Below are 26,280 nucleotides of genomic sequence, written 5' to 3' on the forward strand. Positions count from 1 at the left end.
ACACACACACACACACACCCACCCACCCATCATTTGATGGAACAGCCTTTTTTTTTTGGAAATTTATCCTGTAGGTATACATGCCCATGGGAAGAAAGGCATATCTACAAAGTTACTCAGCGCATTGCTTTGAATAACAAAAGACTGGAAACTACAAATGACCATCGGTAGAGGATTGCCAAAATAAACACGGTTTAGTTATTAAAGAACACCTCAAGTGAAAAAGCTCTCTATACATAGCAGATTTTGTTTTGTTTTTTATTTTGGAGACGGAGTTTCACTCTTGTTGCCCAAGCTGGAGTGCAATGGCACTATATTGGCTCACTGCAACCTCCACCTCCCGGGTTCAAGCAATTCTCATGCCTTAGCCTCCAGAGTAGCTGGGATTATAGGCATGCGCCGCCATGCCGGCCCAATTTTGCATTTTTAGTAGAGTTTCTCCATGTTGGTCAGGCTGGTCTCGAACTCCTGACCTCAGGTGATACCCGCCTTAGCCTCCCAAAGTACTGGGATTACAGGTGTGAGCCACTGCACCTGGCCCAGATTCTTTTGAAGTCAATAAACTGATATGGAAAATCTCCAGGACACATTGTTACATGGGAAAAAGCAAGATGCAGAATATCATGCACTCTCATTAGTTGAGAAAAAAGAGGAGAAAAATAATATATATTTGCATTAGCTTGCATAAAGAAACTAACAAAAGTGGTTTATCTGTGTGTGCTGGAGGGAGGAGTAGGTCAAGGTCAGTGAGACATTAGCAGATGGGGAAAAAGGATGATTAAAAGACATACCTTTTCGTTTTGTATTTTAGCCAAATAAATGGGTTTCCCATCAGAAAATTAAATTAAAAACATGGGACCAACAGCCATGAGCTATAATAAGTGAGAATAGCATAAAGTGATATTTCTTATTCTGAAACCATTAACAAAAGCATATCAAAAGGAAGGACAAATAAAAGCTAACCTCAAAAAGTTAGCTTAGATTGGCACTCGGGTGCGGTGCCTCATGCCTGTAATCCCAGCACTTTGGGGAGGCTGAGGTGGGCTGATTGCTTGAGTCCAGGAGTTTGAGACCAGCCTTAGGCAACATGATGAAACCCTATCTCTACAATAAATACAAAAAATTAGCTGGGCGTGGAGGGATGCACCTATAGTCCCACCTACTCTGGAGGCTGAGGCGGGAGGATCACTTGAGCCTGGAGTCTGAGGCTGCAGTGATCTATGATCACACTGCTGCACTACAGCTTGAGTGACAGAGCGACACCCTGTCTCAAAAACAAAAACATTTGCCCAAGACCACACCACATTCTCAAGCACAGTCATACTTACCCTGTTATAGTTTGTTATCAAATTATTAACTTTTCCAGCTGGTAGACCACTGTCTTCCATCTTCCTTTTGGCATGTGTCTCTTGCATCCGTGATAGTCTGTGATCCTTTACTCTTCAGTGTTGCCATTCTAATCCTGGCTTTTCTCTTTATTAGCACTCGTCTCACTTTCCGTGTGAATAGTTTTGTGGGATAGATTGTGGCCTTTGGCCACCTACATTGTTCTGCCTCATGACCACAATCTCTGCTCAGTAGTTGGTGGCAGAAAACTGGGTCACCTGGAATCACCTGGCCACTTTAAAAGGGGGAACAAAAAATTGCAGAGTAAACAAAGTAAGAGAAGTTTGATCAGGTCTTTCACTTCAAAAGTGAAACTAAAAATTAGGAAAATAATGATTTTATCTTGCATTTATATAACAGTTACAAATTTTGGGTTATGACAAGTATGTGTTAATTCTTCAAATGCTGATCTTTATAGAGGAAATGGATTTTTTTTTCCAATACAGTTTTATGATTATATTATAGTAAGTCTTATTTCACATTTAACTTTTTAATGGAAATTTCCTTCTCTTTTTGTTTGATTTTTATAAATCCTTGTGTCAAATGCTGACTTTGAGTAGCTCATAGCTAGGGAGGGAGCTGCTCTGCTACGACGAAGCCCTGGCCCAGAAGCATGTTATCTGTGAACGTTTCATACCAGTTTCCCCATGAACCACATTTAACTTTTGAAGGGGGATATGAAGAGGTTCATTTTTGCAAAAATCTGAAGACTTCAATTTTCCCAGTGGACATTCTTTTTTTTTTTTTTTCTTTGAGACAGAGTCTTGCTCTGCCGCTCAGGCTGGAGAGCAGTGGCATGACCTTGGTTCATTGCAACCTCTGCCTCCCAGTTCAAACCATCCCCTTAAGTAGCCAGGACTGCAGGTGTCCGCACCATGCCCAGCTAATTTTTTGTATTTTTAGTAGAGACGAGGTTTTGCTATGTTGGCCAGGCTGGTCTTGAACTCTTGGACTCAAGTGATCTGCCCGCCTTGGCCTCCCAAAGTTCTAGGATTACAGGCATGAGCCACCACGCCTGGCCTCCCAGTGGCCATTGTTAATCTATATGTATGGACATTGATCTTATTTATTGCCTGTCTCACACAAAATCTACGCTCCATGAGGATAGATATTTGGGGTTTGTCCATAGCATTTGTGACAGAGCCTGACACATTGCAGGCATTTGGTAAATATTGGTTGAAGGTTGGCTAAGATAATTTGTGTCATATGGTCCTGTTTTATTAACCTTGTCAGTTTCCTCCTCTTTAATTTTTAACTGATTCTGCCAGCACCTCATTCTTCATTGACTTTGATTGCTACTTCTGTTTTCCAGCACAGTTAGAAATGAAATCCTTATGTTTCAGAAGATTTGCCATCTCAGTTTGTGGTTGATTTGCATTGTTGACTATTTACAACATTTAATAATAACACTGAGAGGGGCCAGGCTCAGTGGCTCACGCCTGTATTCCAGCACTTTGGGAAGCCAAGGTGAGTGGATCACACGATCAAGAGAGAGAGACCATCCTGACCAACATGGTGAAACCCCATCTCTATTAAAAATACAAAAAGGCTGGGCGTAGTGGCTCACACCTGTAATCCCAGCACTTTGTGAGGCTGAGGCAGGTGGATTGCAAGGTCAGGAGTTCGAGAACAGCCTGGCCAATATGGTGAAACCCCATCTTTACTAAAAATACAAAAATTAGCTGGGTGTGGTGGCGGGCACCCAGCTACTCACGAGGCTGAGGCAAAAGAATTGCTTGAACCCAGGAGGTGGAGATTGCAGTAACCCAAGATAGTAATACTGCACTCCAGCCTGGCGACAGAGCAAGACTCCGTCTCAAAAAACAAAACAAAACAACAACAACAAAAACTGAGAGGGAACAGTATGATTAAGAGCAACAGCTTTGGAGCAAACAGCCTGGATTAGGGTATGGCTGTATGATATGCTGCAGCTGTAGAACTTTGGAGAGGTTACTTGACTTCTCTCTGCTTTGCTTCTCTGTTGGTTAATAATAGCACGTACTTCATTAATTAACATGAACTCACAGAAAACTCATTAATACACTGGTGGAAGAATATAGTATGTAGAAGCTCATTTGCTATTAGTATTATCAAGGGGTCAGTCCTCATTGATCTGGAAGGTAATTTTAGAAGTGAGCGCTTTATATGTGAATGTAACATCAGAAGCTCTCTTATCTAGTAGCCTCAACTTAATCAACTTGCTGGGTTAACTGATGAATTTGTTCTTTGAAAAATGCACTGACTCAAGCCAGTGGCCCCCCAAAACTCCTTCCTGTGGGGGCCAGCCACTCTGTAGGTACTCACTTCTCTTACTCATTTATCTGTATTCTTACCAAGTGCTAATTGTGTTTATTCCCAAATTGTATTTATGTTTATGCCAGTTGATTTTGTATTGTAACTATGTGACTTAATGCAATATGTATTAACTGTTGATTGGTGAAGGCAAAAGAGAATTGTAATTTCTAAAAAAATTTGGTTGGGCTTGTTGCGGTGGCTCACATCTGTAATCCCAGCACTTTGGGAGGCTGAGGCGGGCAGATCACCTGAGGTCAGGAGTTCAATACCAGCCTGGCCAACATGGTGAAACCCCATCTCTATTAAAAATACAAAATTAGCCAGGCATGGTGGTACACCTCTATAATCCCAGCTACTCAGGAGGCTGAGGCAGGAGAACTGCTTGAACCTGGGAGGCAGAGGTTGCAGTGAGCTGAGATCACACCATTGCACTCCAGCTTGGATGACAAAAGGGAAACTCTGTCAAAAAAAAAAAAAAAAAAAAAAAACAATTGGTTGAATGCTTTGGAAAGATTCATAAAATAATGATAATTATTTAATAATAATTTGATCTGACAACTGTAAAGATTTAGGAAAACCAATATAAGGAAAACTGGAGAGAGTCTGAATTCAAATTGCATGGCTAATTTTTGTATTTTTTTTTTTTTAGTAGAGACGGGGGTTTCACCATGTTGGCCAGGCTGGTCTCGAATTCCTGATCTCAAGTGATCTGCCTGCGTCAGCCTCCCAAAATGCTGGGATTACAGACATGAACCACTGCACCCAGCCCTAATTTTTGATGACTTTTGTTTAAACCAACTTTTTAAATTACTGAGACTACACAGAATTTCAGGCAGTGGTGATGTTGGCTTTCCTGTTCAGCCATAACAATGGGTACCAGGATAAAAAATACTCAGATAATGAGGGCTGTGTGCATAATATCACATATCCAGACATGATGTTAATGACATATCAGTTTTTACAGTGCAGTGAATTTTTATATTTTTAGTAGAGATGAGGTTTCACCATGTTGGCCAGGCTGGTCTCGGACTCTTGACTTCAGGTGAATCACCTGCCTCAGTCTCCCAAAGTGCTGGGATTATGGGCATGGGCCACTGCCTGGCCGAAAAGTATAATTTTTAAGATGATCATTTATAATGAATATTGACTTCACAAACACATGAAATTAGTTAATTCTAAGAAAAGCACAATAAGAAAATTGAAGATCCCAAACTTTTGCAGCCCCCAAATTAATTGAGGGTGATGGATGCAGTGTTGTTATGCCTGAGTCTACTGTAAATATATAATTTCTCCTCTGATTTAAATTTTCCCTGTCATTTGAGTACAGCAAATTCCTTTGTTCTCACTGAATTAAATAAAATTATGACTATTTTTCTTTTTAAAAAGGCATTAGAGTATTGCTCACAAGTCTTGACTGATGCAGGGCTGACAACTTTCAAAAACATCTCAATTTTTTTTTGGTTGGGGGACACTGTCTTGCTCTGTTTCCCAGACTGGACTGCAGTTGCATGATCTCAGCTCACTTGTAGCCCAGGAGTTCACTGTAGCCTCTGCCTCTGGACTCAACTGATCCTCCCACCTCAGCCTCCCGAGCAGCTAGGAATACAGGAACATGCCACCACGCTTCGCCATTTTTTTTTCGTAGAGATGGGGTTTCACTGTATTGCCTGGGTTGGTCTTGAACTCCTGGGCTCAAGAGATCCTCCCACCTTAGCCTCTCAAAGTGCTGCAATTATAAGTGTGAGCCACTGCACCCAGCCTCAACCTCAGTTAAAAAAATAGTCTCATAGTCCTCTTTACCTGACAGTAATTGCCTTTCATTCCATCAAGAATATGCACTGAAGAGTTACTGTGAGCCAAGGACACCAGAAGAACCAGCTGATACACCCCTGCTTGAAGATATACAACATGTAAACTCACATGAAAAGGATAATAACTTTAAAGAAATGTAATATAGCACAGCAGAGAAGAGTTCCTAAATTGTTTCCATTGAAATTAGAGAGTTCTAGGGTTCTTTCCTCTTGGAAGTCCTCTCTCTCACTAGAGAGAGAATTGTTTTCCTTTGTCTTTCTTTTCCCTGTTAAATCTCCAGAAAGAAAGAAAAAAAGAAAGAGAGAGAGAGAAAGAAAGAGAGAGAGAGAAATTAGAGTTCTAGAGGCACAGCTTGGCTTCTTTGTTTACTCTGTAACCAAGGTAGTTTTCTGTTTCCTCATCTTTAAAATGGCAAAACTGAGCTGAGCACAGTGGCTTATGCTTGTAATCCCAGGACTTTGGGAAGCTGAGGCAGGCAGATCACGTGAAGTCAGGAATCTGAGATCAGCCTGGCCAACATGATGAAACCCCATCTCTACTAAAAATACAAAAATTAGCTGGGCGTGGTGGCAGGCCCCTGTAATACCAGCTACTTGGGAGGCTGAGGCATGAGAATTGCTTAAAATTGAAGATCCCAAACTTTTGCAGCCCCCAAATTAATTGAGGGTGATGGATGCAGTGTTGTTCAGCCTGAGTCTACTGTAAGTATATAATTTCTCCTCTGATTTAAATTTTCCCTGTCATTTGAGTACAACAAATTCCTTTGTTCTCACTGAATTAAATAAAATTATGACTTTTTTTTTTTTTTTTTTTTTTAAAGGCATTAGAGTATTGCTCACAAGCCTTGACTGATGCAGGGCTGACATCTTTCAAAAACATCTCAAATTTTTTTTGGTTGGGGGACAGTGTCTCACTCTGTTGCCCAGACTGGACTGCAATGGCATGATCTCAGCTCACTGTAGCCTAGGAGTTCACTGTAGCCTCTGCCTTCTGGACTCAACTGATCCTCCCACCTCAGCCTCCTGTTGCCCAGGCTGGAGTGTAATGAGACGATCTTGGCTCATCGCAACCTCCGCCTCTTGGGTTCAAGTGATTCTCCTGCCTCAGCTTCCCAAGTAGCTGGGATTACAGGTATGCGTCACCACACCTGGCTAATTTTTGTGTTTTTAGTAGAGACAGGGTTTCACCATGTTGCCCAGGCTGCTATCAAACTCCTGACCTCAGGTGATCTGCCCACCTTGGCCTCCCAAAGTGCTGGGATTACAGGCGAGAACCACCGTGCCTGGCCCTATTTTTTTCTTTTGGTGCTTGTAGCTACCGGAGTCCATGCAAGGATGGCTTCTAGAGGCTCCCCTCAAAAAAGTTCCCAAATCACACCACTTTCATCTCCCTCTTTATCACCACACTGGACTGAGCCATTGTCATTTCTTGACAAACTGCTAAAATAACTTTCTTACATTCTCCCTGGTCCACAATTGCCTCTCTACAATCTTTTCAAAACATTCTTTAAAAACATGTTGTATATGTGAATGAGAGGGAACTCTGATGGAGAGAGGGCAAAATTGCATGTGGGTAGCAGAGAACAGAGCAGGCAAGGTGTTTTTATTTGTTAGTAGGAAATTCTTTTTAAGTTTCAGCATCATCAATATAGCAGAAGGGTGCCCTCCATTTCTATAACAGCCTTCACCAAGTGAAGTTGGCATAATGTTAGCTCTCATAACTAAAAGTAGCTAATAAAATGTGATACGACTTTTTATTCCCATACTTATCCCTTTTAAATAATATATTTAAATATTGTAAAGATGAAGGAAATAATGGTCTCTTTATACTGGGGCATTATGGTTTTTTTAGATTCTAAGTCCCGATCAGTCATCCAAGCAATTAGCCTATGAGTTGGGAACAATCTAATAAATTTCAGGCTGGAGACACACATGATATTGTATTTTGTTAGCATTTAAGTTCCTCCAATAAACCGTAACTCTAGGCTTTAAAGTATTTAAATCCTGTATATCCAGTGACTTAAAGAACAATGTTTGGCTGGGTGTGGTGGCTCACACCTGTAATCCCAGCACTTTGGGAGGCTGAGGCGAGTGGATCACCTGAGGTCAGGAATTCTAGACCAGTCTGATCAACATGGTGAAACCCCTGTCTCTAAAAACTAAAATAAAATAAATAAATAAAATAAAATAGCAATGTTTGACCAAGCTTGGGAAAGTCTTCTATTATCCAGCACACTTTCCCTGTATCATTTTCATTCCTTTCAGTATCAAGTGATTATTCACTAGCTTAACATCATAAATTAGTTTGAAGTAGGATGTTATACAAACGACTTGGGATTTTTCACAGTCTGCTTAACTTGCAGAAATGTAAATACAGGAAATGTGGACATAAACGGATTTCCTAGGCACAACCTACCCTGAAATAACTGTGTAGACATAACAGCCTCAACAGCTTCTAGACCACAGGCAAATGAACAATTTGCTGACCTTGTCCTCCTTACAGTTTCCAGGAAGTGCCTTACTAGCAAGGAGGCAAATGAGGTGGTGGGTCGGGCTGGGCAGTCCCCACTACACTGCAGAAACCATATGGTACAGAATGATGTGGTAGGAGCTGGGTAGAGGGGCTACTGCTGCCAGGCTGGGAAGTAATTGGTTTTGCCTCTCACTCGTTCTCCAGTTTACTGAATCAGGCACCCAGGCGCAGTTAGGCCAACCAAATACTGCTACCATTACCCTTGCATGATGGAATCACTTAGCTTGAGCTTAAAAAAAATAAAAAATAAAAAGAGGTGGCTGGTCATGGTGGCTTATACCTGTAATGCCAGCACTTTGGGAGGGCAAATCAGGCGGATCATTTGAGGTCAGGAGTTCGAGATCAGCCTAACCAACATGGTGAAACCCTGTCTCTACTAAAAATACAAAAATTAGCCAGGCATGGTGGTACACACCTGTAGTCCCAGCTACTCAGGAGGCTGAGGCAGGAGGATCGCTTGAACCTGGAAGATGGAGGTTGCAGTGAGCCGATATTGTGCCATTGCACTTCAGCCTGGGCAACAGAGTGAGACTCTGTCTCAAAAAAAAAAAAAAAAAAAAAGAGACTACCCACAGGGTGTCTTGGTTACCTCTTAGTGTTATGTTCATCTGGATTCTAATATCACCAGAAGATGTGACTTAATATTTACTTATGTATGCTGTCCAAAAAAGGAAAAAGCAAAACAAAACAGAATTTACTTAATATATAAGATCAGACATGGAAAGACTTATAAGAATATTTTTCACTGAGAGGTAAGAGCTCTCTCATTTTTATTTTATTTTTTTGAGATAGAGTCTTGCTCTGCTGCCCAGGCTGGAGTGCAGAGGAACAATGTCAGCTCACTGCAATCTCAGCCTCCCAGGTTCAAGTGATTCTCCTTCCTCAGCCTCCCGAGTAGCTGAGATTATAGGTGCCCATCACCACTCCTGGCTAATTTTTTTTTTTTTTGTATTTTAGAGATGGAGTTTCACAATGTTGGCCAGGCTGGTCTCAAACTCCTGACCTCAAGTGATCTGCCTGCCTCAGCCTCCCAGAGTGCTGGGACTACAGGCGTGAGGCACCATGCCCAGCCTCTATGATGCCTTCTCATCACCACGCTGGTTCATTTCCATGGCATGCTAGAGGTAGCTGGTATCTTCTCCTGAGCATGGACTGTGCATTTCTCTTCCAACTCCATGTTCAGTGACCTGCATTTTGGTAGCCCAAATTTTATTTTTATTTATTTTTGTTTTCATTCTTTTGGTAGCCTGAATTTTAGCATGTTGGGAGTATTTTCACTATGAAAATTGGCAAATGCCACAAACCAGGCACCCACCAGAGCCGGCTGTTAAACACTGACCAGCGTATATATCAGTGTTGGCTCGCTGCCCCCAGTCATTCTCCTACTGGCTTAGTTCCTTGCCTGTTGTTAGAGCAGAGTAGAAGCTGGACTGGGATACAGAATCCTCTGTGCAGCTCTTGAAAAAGTTATATAGCCTCTCTAATACCCAGCTTCCTACTTTGTAAAGTGGGGTTGATATACGCCCCCCTTGGGGTTGTGAAGATGAAATGAAATGATGTATGGTAAGCATCTAATGGTGCCTAGTGGGTACAGAGTCAATGCTCAGTAAGTGGAATCTATTAGGTCAGGTTTTTTTTTTGGCCAGTACCAATAGCCATTCATTCAACAATACATATGGAATGGCTATTTGTAAAGTGCTTTTGGTTCCACCTGTATGGTTTTATTTTATTTATTTATTTTAATTTTAGTATCAAGTATTCTGAGCTTCCCTTCACCTGTATGGTTTTTTTTAAAAAATCGTTTATTTATTTATTTATTTTTGAGACAGGGTCTCACTCTGTCACCTAGGCTGGAGGGTGGTGGCATGATCTCAGCTCACTGCAACCTCTGCCTACTGGGCTCAGGTGATCTTCCCACCTTAGCCTCCCGAGTAGCTGGGACTACAGGTACGTGCCACCATGCCTGGCTAATTTTTGTATTATTTATTTATTTCTTGAGACCGAGTCTGGAGTGTCTTGTCACCCAGGTTGGGGTGCAATGGCGCCATCTTGGCTCACTGCAACTTCCGTCTCCCAGGTTCAAGTGATTCTCCTGCCTCAGGCTTCCGAGTAGCTGGGATTGCAGGCATGCACCACCATGCCTGGCTAATTTTGGTATTTTAGTAGAGATGGGGTTTCACCATGTTGGCCAGGCTGGTCTCGAACTGCTAACCTCAAGTGATCTGCCCGCCTCGGCTTCCCAAAGCGCTGGGATTACAGGCATGGGCCACTGCACCCAGCCAATTTTTGTATTTTTTGTAGAGACAGGGTTTCACCATGTTGCCTAGGCTGGCTTCGAACTCCTGAGCTCAAGTGATCCACCCTTCTCAGCCTCCCAAAATGCTGGCATTATGGGTATGAGCTACCATGCCTGGCCTCCACCCATATGGTTTTAAATGTACAGATAAGCAAGAATGAAACACCACCCTGGAATTCTGAGTTTTCTGATCACCTATTTGATGTCATGTGGACTCTACACCTGGGCCTTTGACATAGTCTCAACTTGCCATCACTAGACAGGGTCCCCAAGTTTGGTCTTCTCTTCTGTCAGAGTACCTAGAGCACCTTCATCCTCCACCTCCCTATCTTCCTAAACACCCTCCTCATGCTTTCATTGCCTTCCCTTTCTCCTCAAACAGGCAAGCAACCTTCTTCCCAGCGCACCTCCTCTGCATTTGCTCCCATGCCTGGGATGTGGCTGTCTGAGGTTCAGAGTTATTCTCAGACCTGTGTAACAAGAATTCTAGGATGAGTCACCTGATGCCTGCTTTTTTTCATAACCTGAGGCCAAGGCAGGAAGGCCTGATTTCCCTGGCAGAGTTAATTGTCTGGCAAAATTGTCTGGCAAAAACCCCATTCCTGGTTCCCATTCCTGCCTCTGTGCCCATTCAGCATTGTGCCCAGAAGGGCATCTTCCACTTCAGTATTCCTTTAGCGTGAAAAATGGTTATCATGGGAAAAGTGCTAAATTCTAAACCCTTCAGGTTCTTTTTTTTTTTTTTTGAGACTCACTCTGTCACCCAGGCTGGAGTACAGTGGTGTGATCTCAGCTCACTGCAAACTTCGCCTCCCGGGTTCAAGTGATTCTCCTGCCTCAGCCTCCTGAGTAGCTGGGATTACAAGCACCCACTACCACGCCCAGTTAATATTTGTATTTTTAGTAGAAACAGGGTTTCACCATGTTGGCCAGGCTGGTCTCGAACTCCTGAGCTCAGGCTATCTTCCTGCCTCAGCCTCCCAAAGTGCTGGAATTATAGGTGTGAGCCACTACACCCAGCCTGAATTCTAAACCCTTCAGGTTCTTGCAAGTATCAATGATGTTGAGATTGAATTAATTTGGAATAAAGGCATTTGTTGTAAGGGAGGCTATTAACTTTCTTTCTTTCTTTCTTTCTTTCTTTCTTTCTTTCTTTCTTTCTTTCTTTTTTTCTTTTTTTTGAGATGAAGTCTGGGTCTGTTGCACAGGCCAGTGTAATGGTATGATCTTGGCTCACTGCAACTTCCACATCCTGGGTTCAAGCAATTCTCCCACCTCAGCCTCCTGAGTAGCTGGGATTGCAGGTGCCTGCCACCATGCCCAACTAATTTTTATATTTTTTAATAGAGACAGGGTTTCACTATGTTGGTCAGGCTGGTCTCGAACTCCTGGCCTCAGGTGATCCACCTCCCTTGGCCTCCCAAAGTGCTGGGATTACAGGCGTAAGCCACCATGCCTGGCCCTATTAACTTCTTTATACTCCAGTTTAAATATGAAGTGTTCACAAAACTTAAAAAGTTCCTGCTTTCTGCACACACAGGCTCCTTGTGGAATTCTTCAAAGACTTACAAGTGCATCATTGTCAACGTGATCAGTTTTTCATTACTTAAATTTCAGAGCTGTTTACAGATGTAGAAACACTCAAAATGGGTACACGTTGTTTCATGTTGGCAGCTCTTTCGCCATCAGTTTTAAAGTGGGAAAGTTGCTATGTGAGCAGCCTGAAAATGAAAAACAAGTTAAAGCTTGGCACTAGTAGAAAATAGAACATGTTGGCCAGACGTGGTGGCTCACACCAGCACTTTGGGAGGTTGAGGCAAGAGGATTCCTTGAGCTCAGGACTTCAAAACCAGCCTGGGTAACATAGCAAAACCATGTCTCTAAAAAATAAAAAAATAACAATTAAAAAAAAGAACATGTCGCTGGGCGCGGTGGCTCACGCCTGTAATCCTAGCACTTTGGGAGGCCGAGGTGGGTGGATCACCTGAGGTCAGGAGTTCAAGACCGGCCTGGCCATCATGGTGAAACCCCATCTTTAAAAAAAAAAAAAACATGTCAAACAGTATTTTCCAACTCATCTAATTAATTGAAAGACTATACCTGAAAAATGCTTTACAGAAACATTTTTGTTAAAATAATTTACCACAATTAATATACCCTAGATACCTTATATTTCCATAAAGTACTCCTAGGGATCAGTAATATTCCTCAGCTTTTTATCATAATATATTCAGCAGATAATAAAATCTCAGTTATTAGAAAATAAAGTGATGTGTTTACATAACATCCCAATATTAGAATTTACAAACATGATTTTATTTTATTTTGAGACCAAGTCTCTCTTTGTCGCCCAGGCTGGAATGCAGTGGTGCCATCTTAGCTCACTATACTCTCTGCCTCCCAAGTTCAAGCGATTTTCCTGTCTCAGCCTCTGGAGTAGCTGGGACTACAGGCACCTGCCACCATGCCTGGCTAATTTTTGTATTTTTTTAGTAGAGGTGGGGTTTTACCATGTTGGTCAGACTGGTCTCGAACTCCTGACCTCAGGTGATCCTCCCACCTCAGCCTCCCAAAGTGCTGGGATTACAGGTGTGAGCCACCACGTCTGGCTTCAAACATAATTTTAGATCAGTTTTTTTTTCAAGGTAGTCACAATTTACCACTGAGAATGAACACATATCAAGGTTAGTGGGTTTGATCATCAAGGTTAGTGGGTTTGATCATTTGAGAAATGGCAACACCATTCAATTTAAACATTTTCTGACTTTTTACTATGGAACCTGTCATGGTATAAAAATAAATTTTAGATTTTTTTAGAGCCAAAATGAAAATACTTTAGAACAAAATCAGGCCAAATCTTTGAAATTCAAAGTGGCTGAACACCTAAAAGAAACACGATATAAAACTTGCCAATTACATGTCTTCTCAGAGGTCTGGACTGAATTTCTCTCTAATAATTTGGATATTTCTTCTCTTTGCCAGTGATACAGGAACAACACCTCCAGAGAGTGGTATTTTTGGATTTATGATAAACTTCTCTGCATTTCTTGGTAAGTACACAATAATTATTATAAATAATTGAAAAGCTCACAATTCTAAGTCAAGTCAGATGTCTTATTTTTAGTTTGTGTATAATTTTTATTTTATTTTATTTTATTTATTTTTTCTGAGACAGGGTCTCTGTCGTTCAGTCTGGAGTGCAGTGGTGTGATCACAGCTCAGCACAACCTCGACCTCCTGGGCTCAGGCAATTCTCCCACCCCCAGGGTAGCTGGTACTACAGGCATACACCACCATGCCTACCTAATTTTTTGTGTTTTTTGTAGAGATGGGGTTTTGCCATGTTGCCAGGCTGGCCTTGAACTCCTAGGTTTAAGTAATCCACCCGCTTTGGCCTCTCAAAGTGCTGAAATTATAGGTGTGAGCCACTGCACATGGCCTTGTGTATAATTTTTTAAAAGCACAACCTTTGCAGCTAGATTTTTGTGCTATTTTGAGAAACTGAAGTGAAAGGATATCCAAAATTATGGCTTTATTAGAGAACTATACTTTATTTAGTATTTGTGACAGGATTTGCTGTAGGTGGTTTTAAATACCAAACTTCTGGAATGGATTTTAAGTGCAATTTGTTTTTAAAAATGTTGATTTATATTCAAGACACTTATGTAAACCAAAGACAGCCAATGCGTAAGCTAAGTTTCTCAAAGTGTAGTCTGAAGGCAACTAGATGCCACACTACTTAACCAGAACCTTTGGGAGTGTGGGTTCATGTAAATGCATTGTAAACAAGCACTCTAGGGGACTTGGATTCTCACTAAGTTTGAGAACCATTGACAAAGGCATTATCTTACCTGTTAGAGAAAGGGGAAAGGTGAAGCAAGAAATAGTATGATTTTTCTTTTCAATTCCTCAGATGCACCTGAGATGCAGTTGATAGGATACAACCTCATCATGAGCCAATTAATGTAATGCACAGTAATTACAACTATTGCACAATTAATGTAAGGCTCAGTCTTCTATAAGGTGATCCAAGTATATAGATGTTAGATGCAGGGCTTTTTCTCTTAGTCCTGCTGTAATCTACCCCCGTGGAACAATCACGTGTTTGCCAAGGGCCTATCGAGTAACCAGTGCTTTCTGTTCCTCTCTACTGGTACAGGGTGGGAAGGGACAGTGATGCTGACCCTACTTAGTGACTTGGCATCTTTAGAATTTGTTTGCTCTACTTGGTAGCGGGAAAGTTTCACCGCATCACCCATTTGTAGTCCTCCTTTTGGAGGTGAGCAAGGGGAAGTAGCAATATGGAGTCTGTCAATCCCAGTGCCCTCTTATGCCATCCTTGCCACAAATCCAGACTTGGAGAACAGAGAGATGATTTTATTGTAGCAAGTGATAAATATGGCTTTTGCTTCTGAATAAAGCAGAAGGTGACATAAATATATTCATTTAAAATAGTCTGTGTGAGCTAGGTGCAGTGGCTCATGCCTGTAATTCTAGTATTTTGGGAGGCTGAAACAGGAGGATCTATTGAGCCCAAGAGTTCAAGACCAGCCTAGGCAATGTAGTGAGATCCCATCATTGCAAAAAATTAAAAAGAAAGAGAGAAAGAAAGAAAAAGAAAGAGAGAAAGAAAGAAAAAGAAAGAAAGCAGTGAGATCCCATTTTTACAAAAAATTAAAAAGAAAGAGAGAAAGAGAGAAAGAGAAAGAAAGAAAGAAGAAAGAAAGAAAGAAGAAATAAATTAGCTGGGTGTGATGATGTGTGCCTATAGTCCCAAGTAGTCCCAATGTGTGCCTATAGCCTCAATGTAGTGAGATCCCATCTTTACAAAAAATTAAAAAGAAAGAGAGAAAGGGAGAAAGAAAAAGAAAGAAAGAAAGAGAAGAAAGAAGGAAGGAATAAATAAATTAGCTGGGTGTGGTGATGTGTGCCTATAGTCCCAACTGCTTGGGAGGGCAAGGTGGGAGGATTGCCTGAGCCCAGGAGGTCAAGGCTGCAGCAAGCCATGATTGTGCCACTATACTCCCACCAGGTGACAGAGCGAGACCTTGCTGCCAAAGAAAAAAAATGTTTATGATAAGTTGTTAGTTTTTAGCCTGCTTTTTAAAAATTCAGGCATATATTATGGCTACCATACTATGTCAGTGTATACACATCTACTTTATACTTTCCATGCATGTGTGATATCTTTGCAAGGATGTATTATGATTTATTTAATTAGTCCCCTATTGTTCAACATTTAGGCTATTTCTGGTATTTTGTAGTTACAATGTGGAAGTGAACATCTTTTAAATATATCTTTGCATATTTGTGTTTTTCTATAAATTTGCTGAGTTAAAGGGGATACATATACAAAATTATAATAACTATTCATTTATTCAACATTTACTAAGTACATACTATATGATAGGCTTTGTGCTTGTTTATGCTTAGTGTCGAGATCACAACAGCAAACAAAACAGACAAGACCCCTGCTCTCATGGAAGCTACATTTTATTGCCAAATTACAACAAATGGTATTTGGTTAATTGACTAGCTGTTTGGAAAAACATACCTTTAACTATCCTCCTCACATCATACACAAGAACCAATTGCAGTTTAATAAACATGAAAAGCAAAACTATGTGATAATTAAATTACAGGAGAATATTTTTAAACCTTGGAATAGAAACTTACACAAAACCCAGAAGCATGGACTGATATGAGTACATAAAAAATTAACACTTCTAAATGATGGAAAATACAAGAAACATTGTTAAAAGACAAATAGCAGAGCAGAAGAAAATGTGCAATATTTATAGCAGACAATAGACTAATGGACATAGTGTGTATAAAGTAACTACAAATTAGAAATAGACAAGCCCAAGAGGGGAATAAAAAGAAAATTGTAAACATGCATTTCTCAGAAGAAGAAATGCAAATGACCAGTAGATATACTGAAAATTGCTAAATCTCACTAATCATTAGGGAAATGCAAATTAAACCAACAGGTTGCATTTTTCATTTATTAGATTGAAAGTAATTAAAAAGGCAAGGGCATACAACATTGCTCTCAAATTCTGCCGGTGGGAGTCTAAATGGTTAACTGTCTTTGGAGCAATTTGGAGGTGTTTCTAAGCATTTTAATTGTGCACGTTTTTTTGACGCAGTAATATTGCTTCTAGGAACCAGTCTTTCAGAAACACCTGAAAGTGTGCCCAAAGATTTATATACAAGGATATTCATTGAATGTTGTTTGTAGCGGGGAAAATGTGGAAACAATGTAGAAATTCATTCTTAGGAGAATGATGAAATAAATATAGTGTCTCATACCATAGACCATCATGAGACCCCCGAAAACAATGAAGTAGATCTGTTTGTACTTACATGAAAATATCTCTACGTTACATTGTTAAGTAGGAAAAGCAAGTCACTGAATAATGCATGTGCTATAATAGCATCTACATGAAAAGGACAACAACCAAGATGTGTGTGTGTGTGCGCACTTGTACGTGTGTGTGTGTGTGTCCATGCTGGGGAGAGAGTAAGATGGAGTCAGGAGGGACAGGGGTGGGAAAGTGGGGAGACTTGCAATCAGCACATGTGATATGAAGCTGCTTCTGTTTTTCATTCTAAAGAAATCAAATTATGAACATTCATCAAAGTTCTCTTCTTTTTCAGGTGCAGCCACGATGTATACAAGATACAAAATAGTAGAGAAGCAGAATCAAACCTGCTATTTCAGCACTCCTGTTTTTAACTTGGTGTCTTTAGTTCTTGGATTGGTGGGATGTATTGGAATGGGCATTGTCGCTAATTTTCAGGTATAAGCTGGAGCTTTTCAGTTCTGAGGAGCGGTGGAGTGTGTGTGTCTGAGGAGAGTAGCAGGAATGCAAGAGGCACATTATGCCATTATAGCCATTAAATGCTTGAAGAGTTTACAATAAGTGGGTTAGTCCACTTTTTAGAAACAACCTTTTAACATTTGAAAGTCAGGGCCGGGCGCAGTGGCTCATGCCTGTAGTCCCAGCACTTTGGGAAGCCAAGGTAGGCGGATCCTGAGGTCAGGAGTTCAAGACCAGTCGGGCCAACATGGTGAAACCCCGTCTCTACTAAAAATACAAAATTAGCTGGGCACAGTGGCACGCACCTGTAATCCTAGCTACTCAGGAGGATGAGGCAGGAGAGTCTCTTGATCACAGGAGGTGGAGGTTGCAGTGAGCTGAGATTGCGTCATTTGCACTCCAGCCTGGGCAACAGAGCAAGACTCCATCTCAAAACAAACAAAATTTGAAAGTCAGTTCTGTACTTGGGAGAAATGGGGTGCACATTTGCATAATTATGAGACAGTGTGTGATTCAGAGGAGGCCTTGGGCTTTGCATTGCTCCATGTTCTCATGGATGTGGTTTGATGTGTTGGGGAAGCTACCTCAACTACTGTGATGATTTTGTTAAGAGTGTGAAAATATTTGCATGTGTTTACCAATTCTACCATTTAAACTTCGGTGTTCAAAGAGGAGGCTCTTGGTGACATTTCCTTATCTTTTATGACAGTATGCATTTTGTTTTTCATAACAGCAAACATTTATTGAAATTTTCCTGTGACACGTTTATTAAAATATCCCATATTTTAATTCATACAATTATTTTCCCTATTTATCCATGGTGAAACGGAGGCCCAGAAAGGTTAATAATTGCCCAAGATGAGATAAGTAATGCATGGCAGAGGTGGGTTTTTGTTTTTTGAAATGGAGACTTGCTCTTGTCACCCAGGCACAATCTTGGCTCACTGCAACCTCCACCTCCCAGGTTCAAGTGATTCTCCTGCCTCAACCTCCCGAGTAGCTGAGATTACAGGCACCCACCACCACACCTGGCTAATTTTTGTATTTTTTTTTTAGTAGAGATGGGGTTTTGCCATGTTGGCCGACTGTTCTTGATCTCCTGACCTCGTGATCTGCCCACCTCAGCCTCCCAAAGTGCTGGGATTACAGGTGTGAGCCACCACGCCTGCCCAGAGGTGGGCTTTGAATGGAAGTCATCTTCCTAGAGGCTGTGAGAGACATCTTCCATGCCAAAATGGAGAAATACCTGTGACCAAAAAAAGCAAGTACACAACGCACAGTTCTACCATCAGGAAGCATGCGCACAAAAAAATACAAAAAGGAAGACCTAGAATTATGTAATTTGTCTAGTGCAGTGTGGTTATGGTTTAATGGGGGCTAGTATAGATACATCATTTTATCTCCTGAATAACAGCATCATAAGAGATACAGATGTCAGTTTTTAAACCGCTAAAGGGCAGACTTTAAGAAGAAAACTTAGATGGTTAAATAATTTCAACTTTTGGTTCTCCTTAAGTCTTCAATGACGTGATTAAATCTTCACACAAGCTAGAAATAGAATCTTAACTTACCAAGGAGCAAAGTGTTTGACTTGTCATTGTTCTGATAACTGTATCTTTACCACTTCCTTGTTCAGTATCCTGTAATTCATGTTTGTCTTGCCAGGAGCAAACCAATTTGAGCTGTTAACTCTAGAAGATTTTGAGATGTGAGGGAAAGAGAGGGTGTGACTGCCTCTGGTGGTTTTTCTTTTTTTGTGGAGACAGTCTTGCTCTGTCCCCCAGGCTAGAGTGTAGTGGTGCGATCTCGGCTCACTGCAACCTCCGCCCTGGGTTTAAGTGATTCTTATGCCTCAGCCTCCTGAGTAGCTGGGATGACAGGCACCCACCAGCACACTTGGCTAATTTTTGTATTTTTGGTAGAGACAGGATTTCACCATGTAGGCCAGGCTGGTCTCAAAACTCCTGACCTCAAGCGATCCACCTGCCTTGGCCTCCCAAAGTGCTGGGATTACAGGCAAGAGTCACTGTGCCTGGCCATGGTGATTTTTCTTGAGTTGCAATAAATCACATTTTTGAGAAGTTCACAGATAATCTTTTTCTCAGACAGGTGGGTAAGATGGCTACTTTTTGGTGTGTCCTCACTAACTTCTGTCAATACTTTATTTTCAAAAAGAAAGTCTTCTTCTTGAAATTCTGTCATTTCTGACAACATGGATGAACCGGGAGGACCTTATGCTAAGTGAAATAAGCCAGTCACAGAGGGAAAAATACCGAATGCTCTCACTTATATGTGGAACCTAAGAAAGTCAAGTTCACAGAAGGGGAGAGTAGAATGGTGTCACAGGAGTGAAGGGGAGGATGAGAAGTGGGGAGATATTGGTCAAAGGGCACCAAGCTTCGGTTAGAATGAATTAATAATTCTGGAGATCTATTATTGCACAGCCTGGTGACTAGAATTAATAATAATGTATTGTATGTTTTAAAATTGCTAAAACAGTAGATTTTAAATGTTCTCATCACACAAAAAAAGAATATGTGAGGTGATAGATATTTTAATTACATTGATTTAATCATTTCACAATGTAAACATACATCAAAATATCTACAGCCAGGCATGGTGGCTCATGCCTGCAATCCCAGCACTGAGGAAGCCCAGGCAGGAGGATTGCATTAGCCCAGGAGTTTGAGACTAGTCTGGGCAACATAGGGCAACACAGGGAGACCGTTCCTCTGGAAACACACACACACACACACACACACACACACACACACACACACACACCCCTACACCTACAAGCCTCATAAATACAATTATTATTTTTTGAGAAGAAGTCTTGCCCTGTCACCCAGGCTGGAGTGCAGTGGTGTGATCTTGGCTCACTCCAACCTCTGCCTCCCAGTTTCAAGCAATTCTCCTTGCCTCAGCCTCCTGAGTAGCTGGGATTACAGGCCCTGCCAACATGCCCTGCTAATTTCTGTATTTTTTAGTAGAGACAGCATTTTGCCATGTTGTCCAGGCATGTCTTGAACTCCTGACCTCAGGTGATCTGCCCCTCTACCTACCACCCTGCCCCCCCCAGCCTCCGGAAGTGTTGAGAGGCATGAGCCATTGTCCCTGGCCTATAAACAATTATTATTTGTCAATTAAAAATAAAACTTTTTAAAGTTTCCTTTTTAGAAAAGAAAATTTCTGAGGTTTAACCCTATTAGTATTCACATATTCTTTTTTGTTGTTACTACCTTTTAAATTGACAGGAGAGTTTCTAAAAAGTAGTCCAAAAAGAGTGCCAGGTTTTAACTTTATCGAAAATTCATGTCTGATGTAAAAATCATTTCCCTGCTTTTTTGATTGATTGATTGATTGATAAACGGTCTCGCTCTGTCACCTAGGCTGGAGTGCAATAGCACATTCATAGCTCACTGTAACCTTGAACTCTTAGACTCAACCTTGAACTCCTCCTGTCTCAGTCTCTCGAGTAGCTGAGACTACAGGTGCACCACCACACCCAGCTAACTTTTATTTTTACTTTTGTAAAGATGGGGTCTTGCTATCTTTCTGAAGCTGGTCTTAAACTCCTGGCCTCATGTGATCCTCCCATCTCTGCCTCCCAAAGTGTTGGAATTACAAACACAAGCCACCATGCCCTGTCCTATTTTACTTTTCATATATAATTTATCTGAATCTATATGCCCATGCTAGGAATCTTATTTATTTATTTGTATTTGTATTTTTATCTTTATTTTTTGAGACAGCATCTTGATCTATTGCCCAGGCTGGAGTGCAGTGGTGCAATCATGGCTCACTGCATGTCTGCCTCGTGGGCTCAAGCAATCCTCCCACCTCAGCCTCCTGAGTGGCTGAAACTACAGGTGCATGCCACCACAGCCAGCTAATTTATATATTTTTAGTAGAGACTGTCTTTCCATGTTGCTCAGGTTGGTCTTGAACTCCTGAGCTCAAGTGATATAGCTGCCTTGGCCTCCCAAAGTGATAAGATAACAGGCATGAGCCACGGTGCCCAGTCTTTAATTTATTTTTATTTTATTTTTTGAGTGAGGGTCTCTCACTGTGTTGCCCAGGCTAAAGCACAGTGGTGCTATCATAGCTCACTGCAGACTTGGTCTCCCGAACTCAAGTGATTCTCCCACCTCAGCCTCCCAAGTAGCTGGGACTACAGGCACACACCATCATGCCCAGCTGATTTATTTATTTATTTGAGATTTGAGATTGAGTCTCACTCTGTTGCCCAGACTGGAGAGCAGTGGCACGATCTGAGCTCACTGCAGTCGCCACCTCCCAGGTTCTAGCAATTCTCCTGCCTCAGCCTCCCGGGTAGCTGGGATTACAGGCACGTGCCACCAGGCCTGGCTAATTTTTGTATTTTTAGCAGAGATGGGGTTTCACCGTGTTGCCCAGGCTGGTCTTGAACTCCTGACCTCATAATCCACCTGCGTTGGCCTCTGAAAGTGCTGGGATTACAAGCATTAGCCACCGTGCCCGGCCGTGATTTTTTAAATTTTAGTGGAGATGAGTCCTTGCTGTGTTGCCCAAGCTGCTCTCAAATTCCTGAGCTCAAGCAGTCCTCCTGCTTTGGTCTCCCAAAGTGCTGGGATTACAGGCTTGAGCCACTGCACCCGGCTCATGCCAGGTATCTTAGGTATACAGAAACTATACGATGTGTTGCAGAGTGTCCATGTGGTCATATTTGAATATAACAGAAATCATGCAATGAATTTCTCCCCTATTACTAGGTTTGATACTTGGGAAATATATTTCCTTAGAAATAAGTTAAAAGGCGTTTTTTCTGCCTCTTCCTTTCTTATGTGGAGAATGAAAATTTAATATCAGTTCATTTGTGCTCCAGGTTGAGGCTGAACTGTCTGGATGGCAAACACTGTGGTGTTGGGGGAGCCAAGGTGGCCTAGATCAGAGGAAAGCTGGGGGAAGAGCATGCTCATGGTGAGCTGGGGCCAAGGGGTGCTGTGGCCAAAACCAGGCTCTCCTGCACAACTCTTTAACTTGCCCTTTGCAAAGCTTGCATTTTCAAGTTTAAGCCGAGACCCAGTGGTTCCATCTAAATGTTCTTCTACTGGAAGGATGGTGCCCAGTGCACATTTGAAGGAGCTGAGGCTGGGCATGGAGGCTCATGCCTATAATCCCAGCACTTTGGAAGGCTGAGGCGCGTAGGTCACCTGAGGTCAGAAGTTCGAGACCAGCCTGGCCAACATGGAGAAACCTTGTCTCTATGAAAAATAGAAAAATTAGCTGAGCATGGTGGTGCATGCCTATAATCCCAGGTATTCTGGAGGCTGGGGCAAAAGAATTGCCTGGACCAGGAGATGGAGGTTGCAATGAGCCAAGATCTTGCCATTGCACTCCAGCCTGGGCAACAGAGTGAGTGTATGTCACAAAACAAAACAAAACAACAAAACAAAACAAAAAACAACAACAAAAAAGAGAAAGGAGCCGAAGGTGAGGTGCCTGGTTGGTTATTCTGAGTGTATACGGGTTTGCTCCAACATTTTCCTAGACTGGCATAGGGGCTGCCTTCTAGTTGACATGGCTGGTTACAGGATGGTGGGGGACAGGGAACTTGTTTAGAAGGTGCCTTTGAAAAAAAAAATTAGCCAGAACTGGGCATGGTAGCATGTGCCTGTAGTCCCAGCTACTTGAGAGGCTGAGGTGAAAGGATCCCTTGAGCCCAGGAGTTCAAGGCTGCAGTGAGCTATGATCATGCCACTGCACTCCCACCTGGGCAACAGAGTGAGACCCTGTCTCAACAAAACCCCAAAAAACGAAGAGAAAAAAAAGAAGAAAAAGAAGAAAGTGCTTTTGCATGGCAAAAGCAGTGGTTTACTTAGATGGTGTGTTCATTTGGGGTGCCTTGGGAGGAACGAGTAGGGATTATGAGGGAGCAGGGAGCCTAAAAACCCCAACCACCCTTGGCACCATCACGTAATGAGTCATGTACTTTATTACTATTTTTTCAATCATATCATACCAAAGTTTATTGATCACATCAAATGAAAATTTCTGTAATGAAAAGGCAAGTTGAAGTCATAAAAGATGGGGTTCACATTCATTTTAGAAAGCAACAACGTAGATGTAAAGAAATTGCTTAAGTGAAAAATGTAGTATTGCAGTTTCATTTTGCAAGCTGAAAAATGACTTTGTCAACACACATAAAATCTGCATATTTATATGCTGCGGGTTATTAGAAAAATCCACCCCTCAATTATTATGAATTTTACAAAGTTGGGCTTACAATTATACTGTTGCTGATGTATATATAGTGGATATGGAATGAATGTTTTCAGTTTAGTAGATAACATACTCAAACAATGAGTAGGTTGTGAAAATCACAAAGACATTTTGATAGCTCAAAATTATTCAAATTATAAATATATGATCCCATTATTACATTTTTTGAGTCATATACTTTTATAAAAAATTTTTATATGGCCCTGACACAGTGGCTCATACCTGTAATTCCAGCACTTTGGGAGGTCAAGACCAGCAGATCACCTGTGGTCAAGAGTTCTCTACTAAAAATACAAAAATTAGCTGGGATGGTGGCACGTGCCTACAGTCCTAGCTACTCGGGAGGCTGAGGCAGGAGAATCTCTTGAACCTGGGCGGCAAAGTTTCAATGAGCAGAGATTGTGTCACTGCACCCCAGCCTGGGCAACAAAAGTGAAACTCTGTCTCAAAAAAAAAAAAAAAGAAAAAGAAAAAAGAAAATGTTATATGATGTGTGTCCTATTATCTTCACTGCAAACACGCAAGATGGAGCTGATTATGCCCATTTTTAGATACAGAAATCAAGGCTTTGCACTAAGGTCACAGAGCCTCATGGTGGAGTCAGGACTTTTAATCCAGACGTGCCAGGCTCTGAAGCCCACCATCCTCAGCACTCCCAGTTCTAAGGCAGGCCTCCTCCTTTCCTTGTCCCACGAGTCGAGGTTCGCTGTGGAGCAACCAACTTTTTAGCATTCATTCTAGCACCTGGAAGGCTTTTCTTCTGGTGGTCAAACAGCCACATTTTCCAAGGAGTGCTGCATCTGTGATGACCAATGGCTCAGAGCAGCCTAGAGTGAGTGAGTGCTCGCGGCTCAGCGTTGACAGACTCACCCAGAGTAATGCACGTTGGTGATTTTTTCTCCAGGAGTTAGCTGTGCCGGTGGTTCATGACGGGGGCGCCCTCTTGGCTTTTGTCTGCGGTGTTGTATACACGGTCCTACAGTCTGTCATCTCTTATAAATCGTGTCCCCAGTGGAACAGTCTCTCGACGTGCCACATACGGATGGCCATCTCTGCTGTTTCTTGCGCGGCTGTCGTCCCCAGTATCCTTTTTCACGTTTGTGGCTTGTTAAAGGAATAAAGCATTCAATGACACATGTTAAAAAAAGATAATGAAGACTTCATAGGGACCACTGCAATGGGGTCTGACACTTGGGGAGAGAGATTGGGCTCAACTCTGAATACAGCATTGGCAAGTGCGAATTTATAGCCAAGGAGGAGGATGAGGATGAGGGGAATTTGGGCCAACCTAACAGGATTCTTGCTGAGTACTGGCCATGTGGTCAGACATCACCTGGGAAGGGTGGGGGAGGAGGAACCCAATCAGATACCAAGGGTGATCAGATATCAGGGTGTGGGGTCCTTGCTAAACTGACTTAGCCAGGGATCTTTGCTAAAACTGGATCTTACAAGGAAGTGCACAGATGGACCTCGGAGAAGTGTCAGGAGCTTGACTGAAGTTCGGCCAAGCAAAGAATCTTTGTCACAGCGTCTCAACAAAGCTTGACACTTCCCTTCCCCCCAGCCAAAAAAACAACAAAAAAAAACAAGATAACAACCAAGTTTCCACATTTTTCAGGAAAACAATTGGAATAAAAGTGTAGATCATTAAGAAAATGTCTCAGCATTGGTTAGATCAGAAGTCTCTTTGGGGGAAAGAATGGTGTGAAAGAAGGTGGGAAAAGGTAAGAACACTTCAGTCTGTTTGCTTTCCTTCTCACAGGGCCAGTTTCATGAACCATGTGAAAATATTTACTTTTCTTTGTAGTGCTTGGCTAAAGACACCAAATATTGATATTGTACTCAAAGGAATAGCCCCATGAAGTCCCTCAAGGCTCAACTCTCCCCCTCCCTGCACGTAGGTGGCAAGGCAGTTTGATTTACTCGTCCATGTGAAGAGATTTTTAAAAAGCTCTAGGTCACTTATTACTGAGTAAATTAAAATACATTTAGCCTTTTATTTTTAGTCACTAATTTCGTTTTCAAAATGAAATCCATTTTATTTTCTAACTCAGCCGTGTGAAAAGAAATGAAAATATAAATTTAGAATGCTTATAGATTCTGATTTAGAGGAAATGAAAGCTTTTTCTTTCTTTTCCTTTTTCTCTTCTTTAATGAAATATTTAACAAAGAAAAAAAAAGCTGTGGTCTTAAAGAGATGCAGAATTTCCCATCTTTCAAAATACCATCTATAGTCATATCAGAGAAAGCTGCAGGGTCATTAAAAAAATGATGACTAATGTCAGATTGTAGGAAAATGGGAACTATGTTAGCAGCAGCAGTTTTGTTCGTCTGGGTTGAATTATGGTATAAAGTGGGTGAAAACACATCACTTGCTTCTAAATATTAAGCTTTGTGTTTCTTTTCTAAAATAGAAACTACAAAATGTGAAGTCAAAGAATGATTTTGGTTTTTCTTCCATCTTAGGGAAGGACATTTTTAATTACAAAATTTCTAAGCACAGAGTAGCCGAATCCTAGAACCGAGACATTTACCACCAAAATATATACCCTTGTTCCTAAGAGATAGTTGCTTCTCAAATTCCTTGTTCTGCTTATAGATTAAAGGCACACTTTCTCTTTGAATATATCTCCTTCACATTTTTATCTTGTGTTAATTGTAAAATTTATGACAGTGGTTGTAGAATTACAAGTCGTTTCTTGATGCAGGAAACCTTTCCTTGCTTCCAACTTTGGAAACAGATCCCCAGATATCAAAGTCAGAGAGTTTTAGCAAAGTAAGTATTTCAGACCTCAGAGTTTCACTTACTAGTAATTCTCATTTCTAGGAAGTTCTTTTTTTTTTTTTTGAGATGAAGTTTTGCTCTTGTTG

General features: G+C 41.5%; 1 protein-coding gene across 2 annotated transcripts in view; it reads left to right on the forward strand.

Annotated features, from left to right (window-relative positions):
- Positions 1-26,280, forward strand: part of DRAM1 (DNA damage regulated autophagy modulator 1) — a 43,827-nt gene that overhangs the window by 6,564 nt on the left and 10,983 nt on the right. For both annotated transcript variants that reach the window (XM_032299343.1, XM_032299352.1), the window contains exons 2-4: positions 13,304-13,371; positions 16,982-17,124; positions 24,314-24,491. In XM_032299343.1, the coding sequence (XP_032155234.1) occupies positions 13,304-13,371; positions 16,982-17,124; positions 24,314-24,491 (389 nt within the window). The remainder of the gene's footprint in view (positions 1-13,303; positions 13,372-16,981; positions 17,125-24,313; positions 24,492-26,280) is intronic.

The sequence above is a fragment of the Sapajus apella genome, unplaced genomic scaffold (genome assembly GCF_009761245.1).
Source record: "Sapajus apella isolate SASKATOON/1434 unplaced genomic scaffold, GSC_monkey_1.0 scaffold2, whole genome shotgun sequence".
NCBI classification, from domain to species: domain Eukaryota; kingdom Metazoa; phylum Chordata; class Mammalia; order Primates; family Cebidae; genus Sapajus; species Sapajus apella.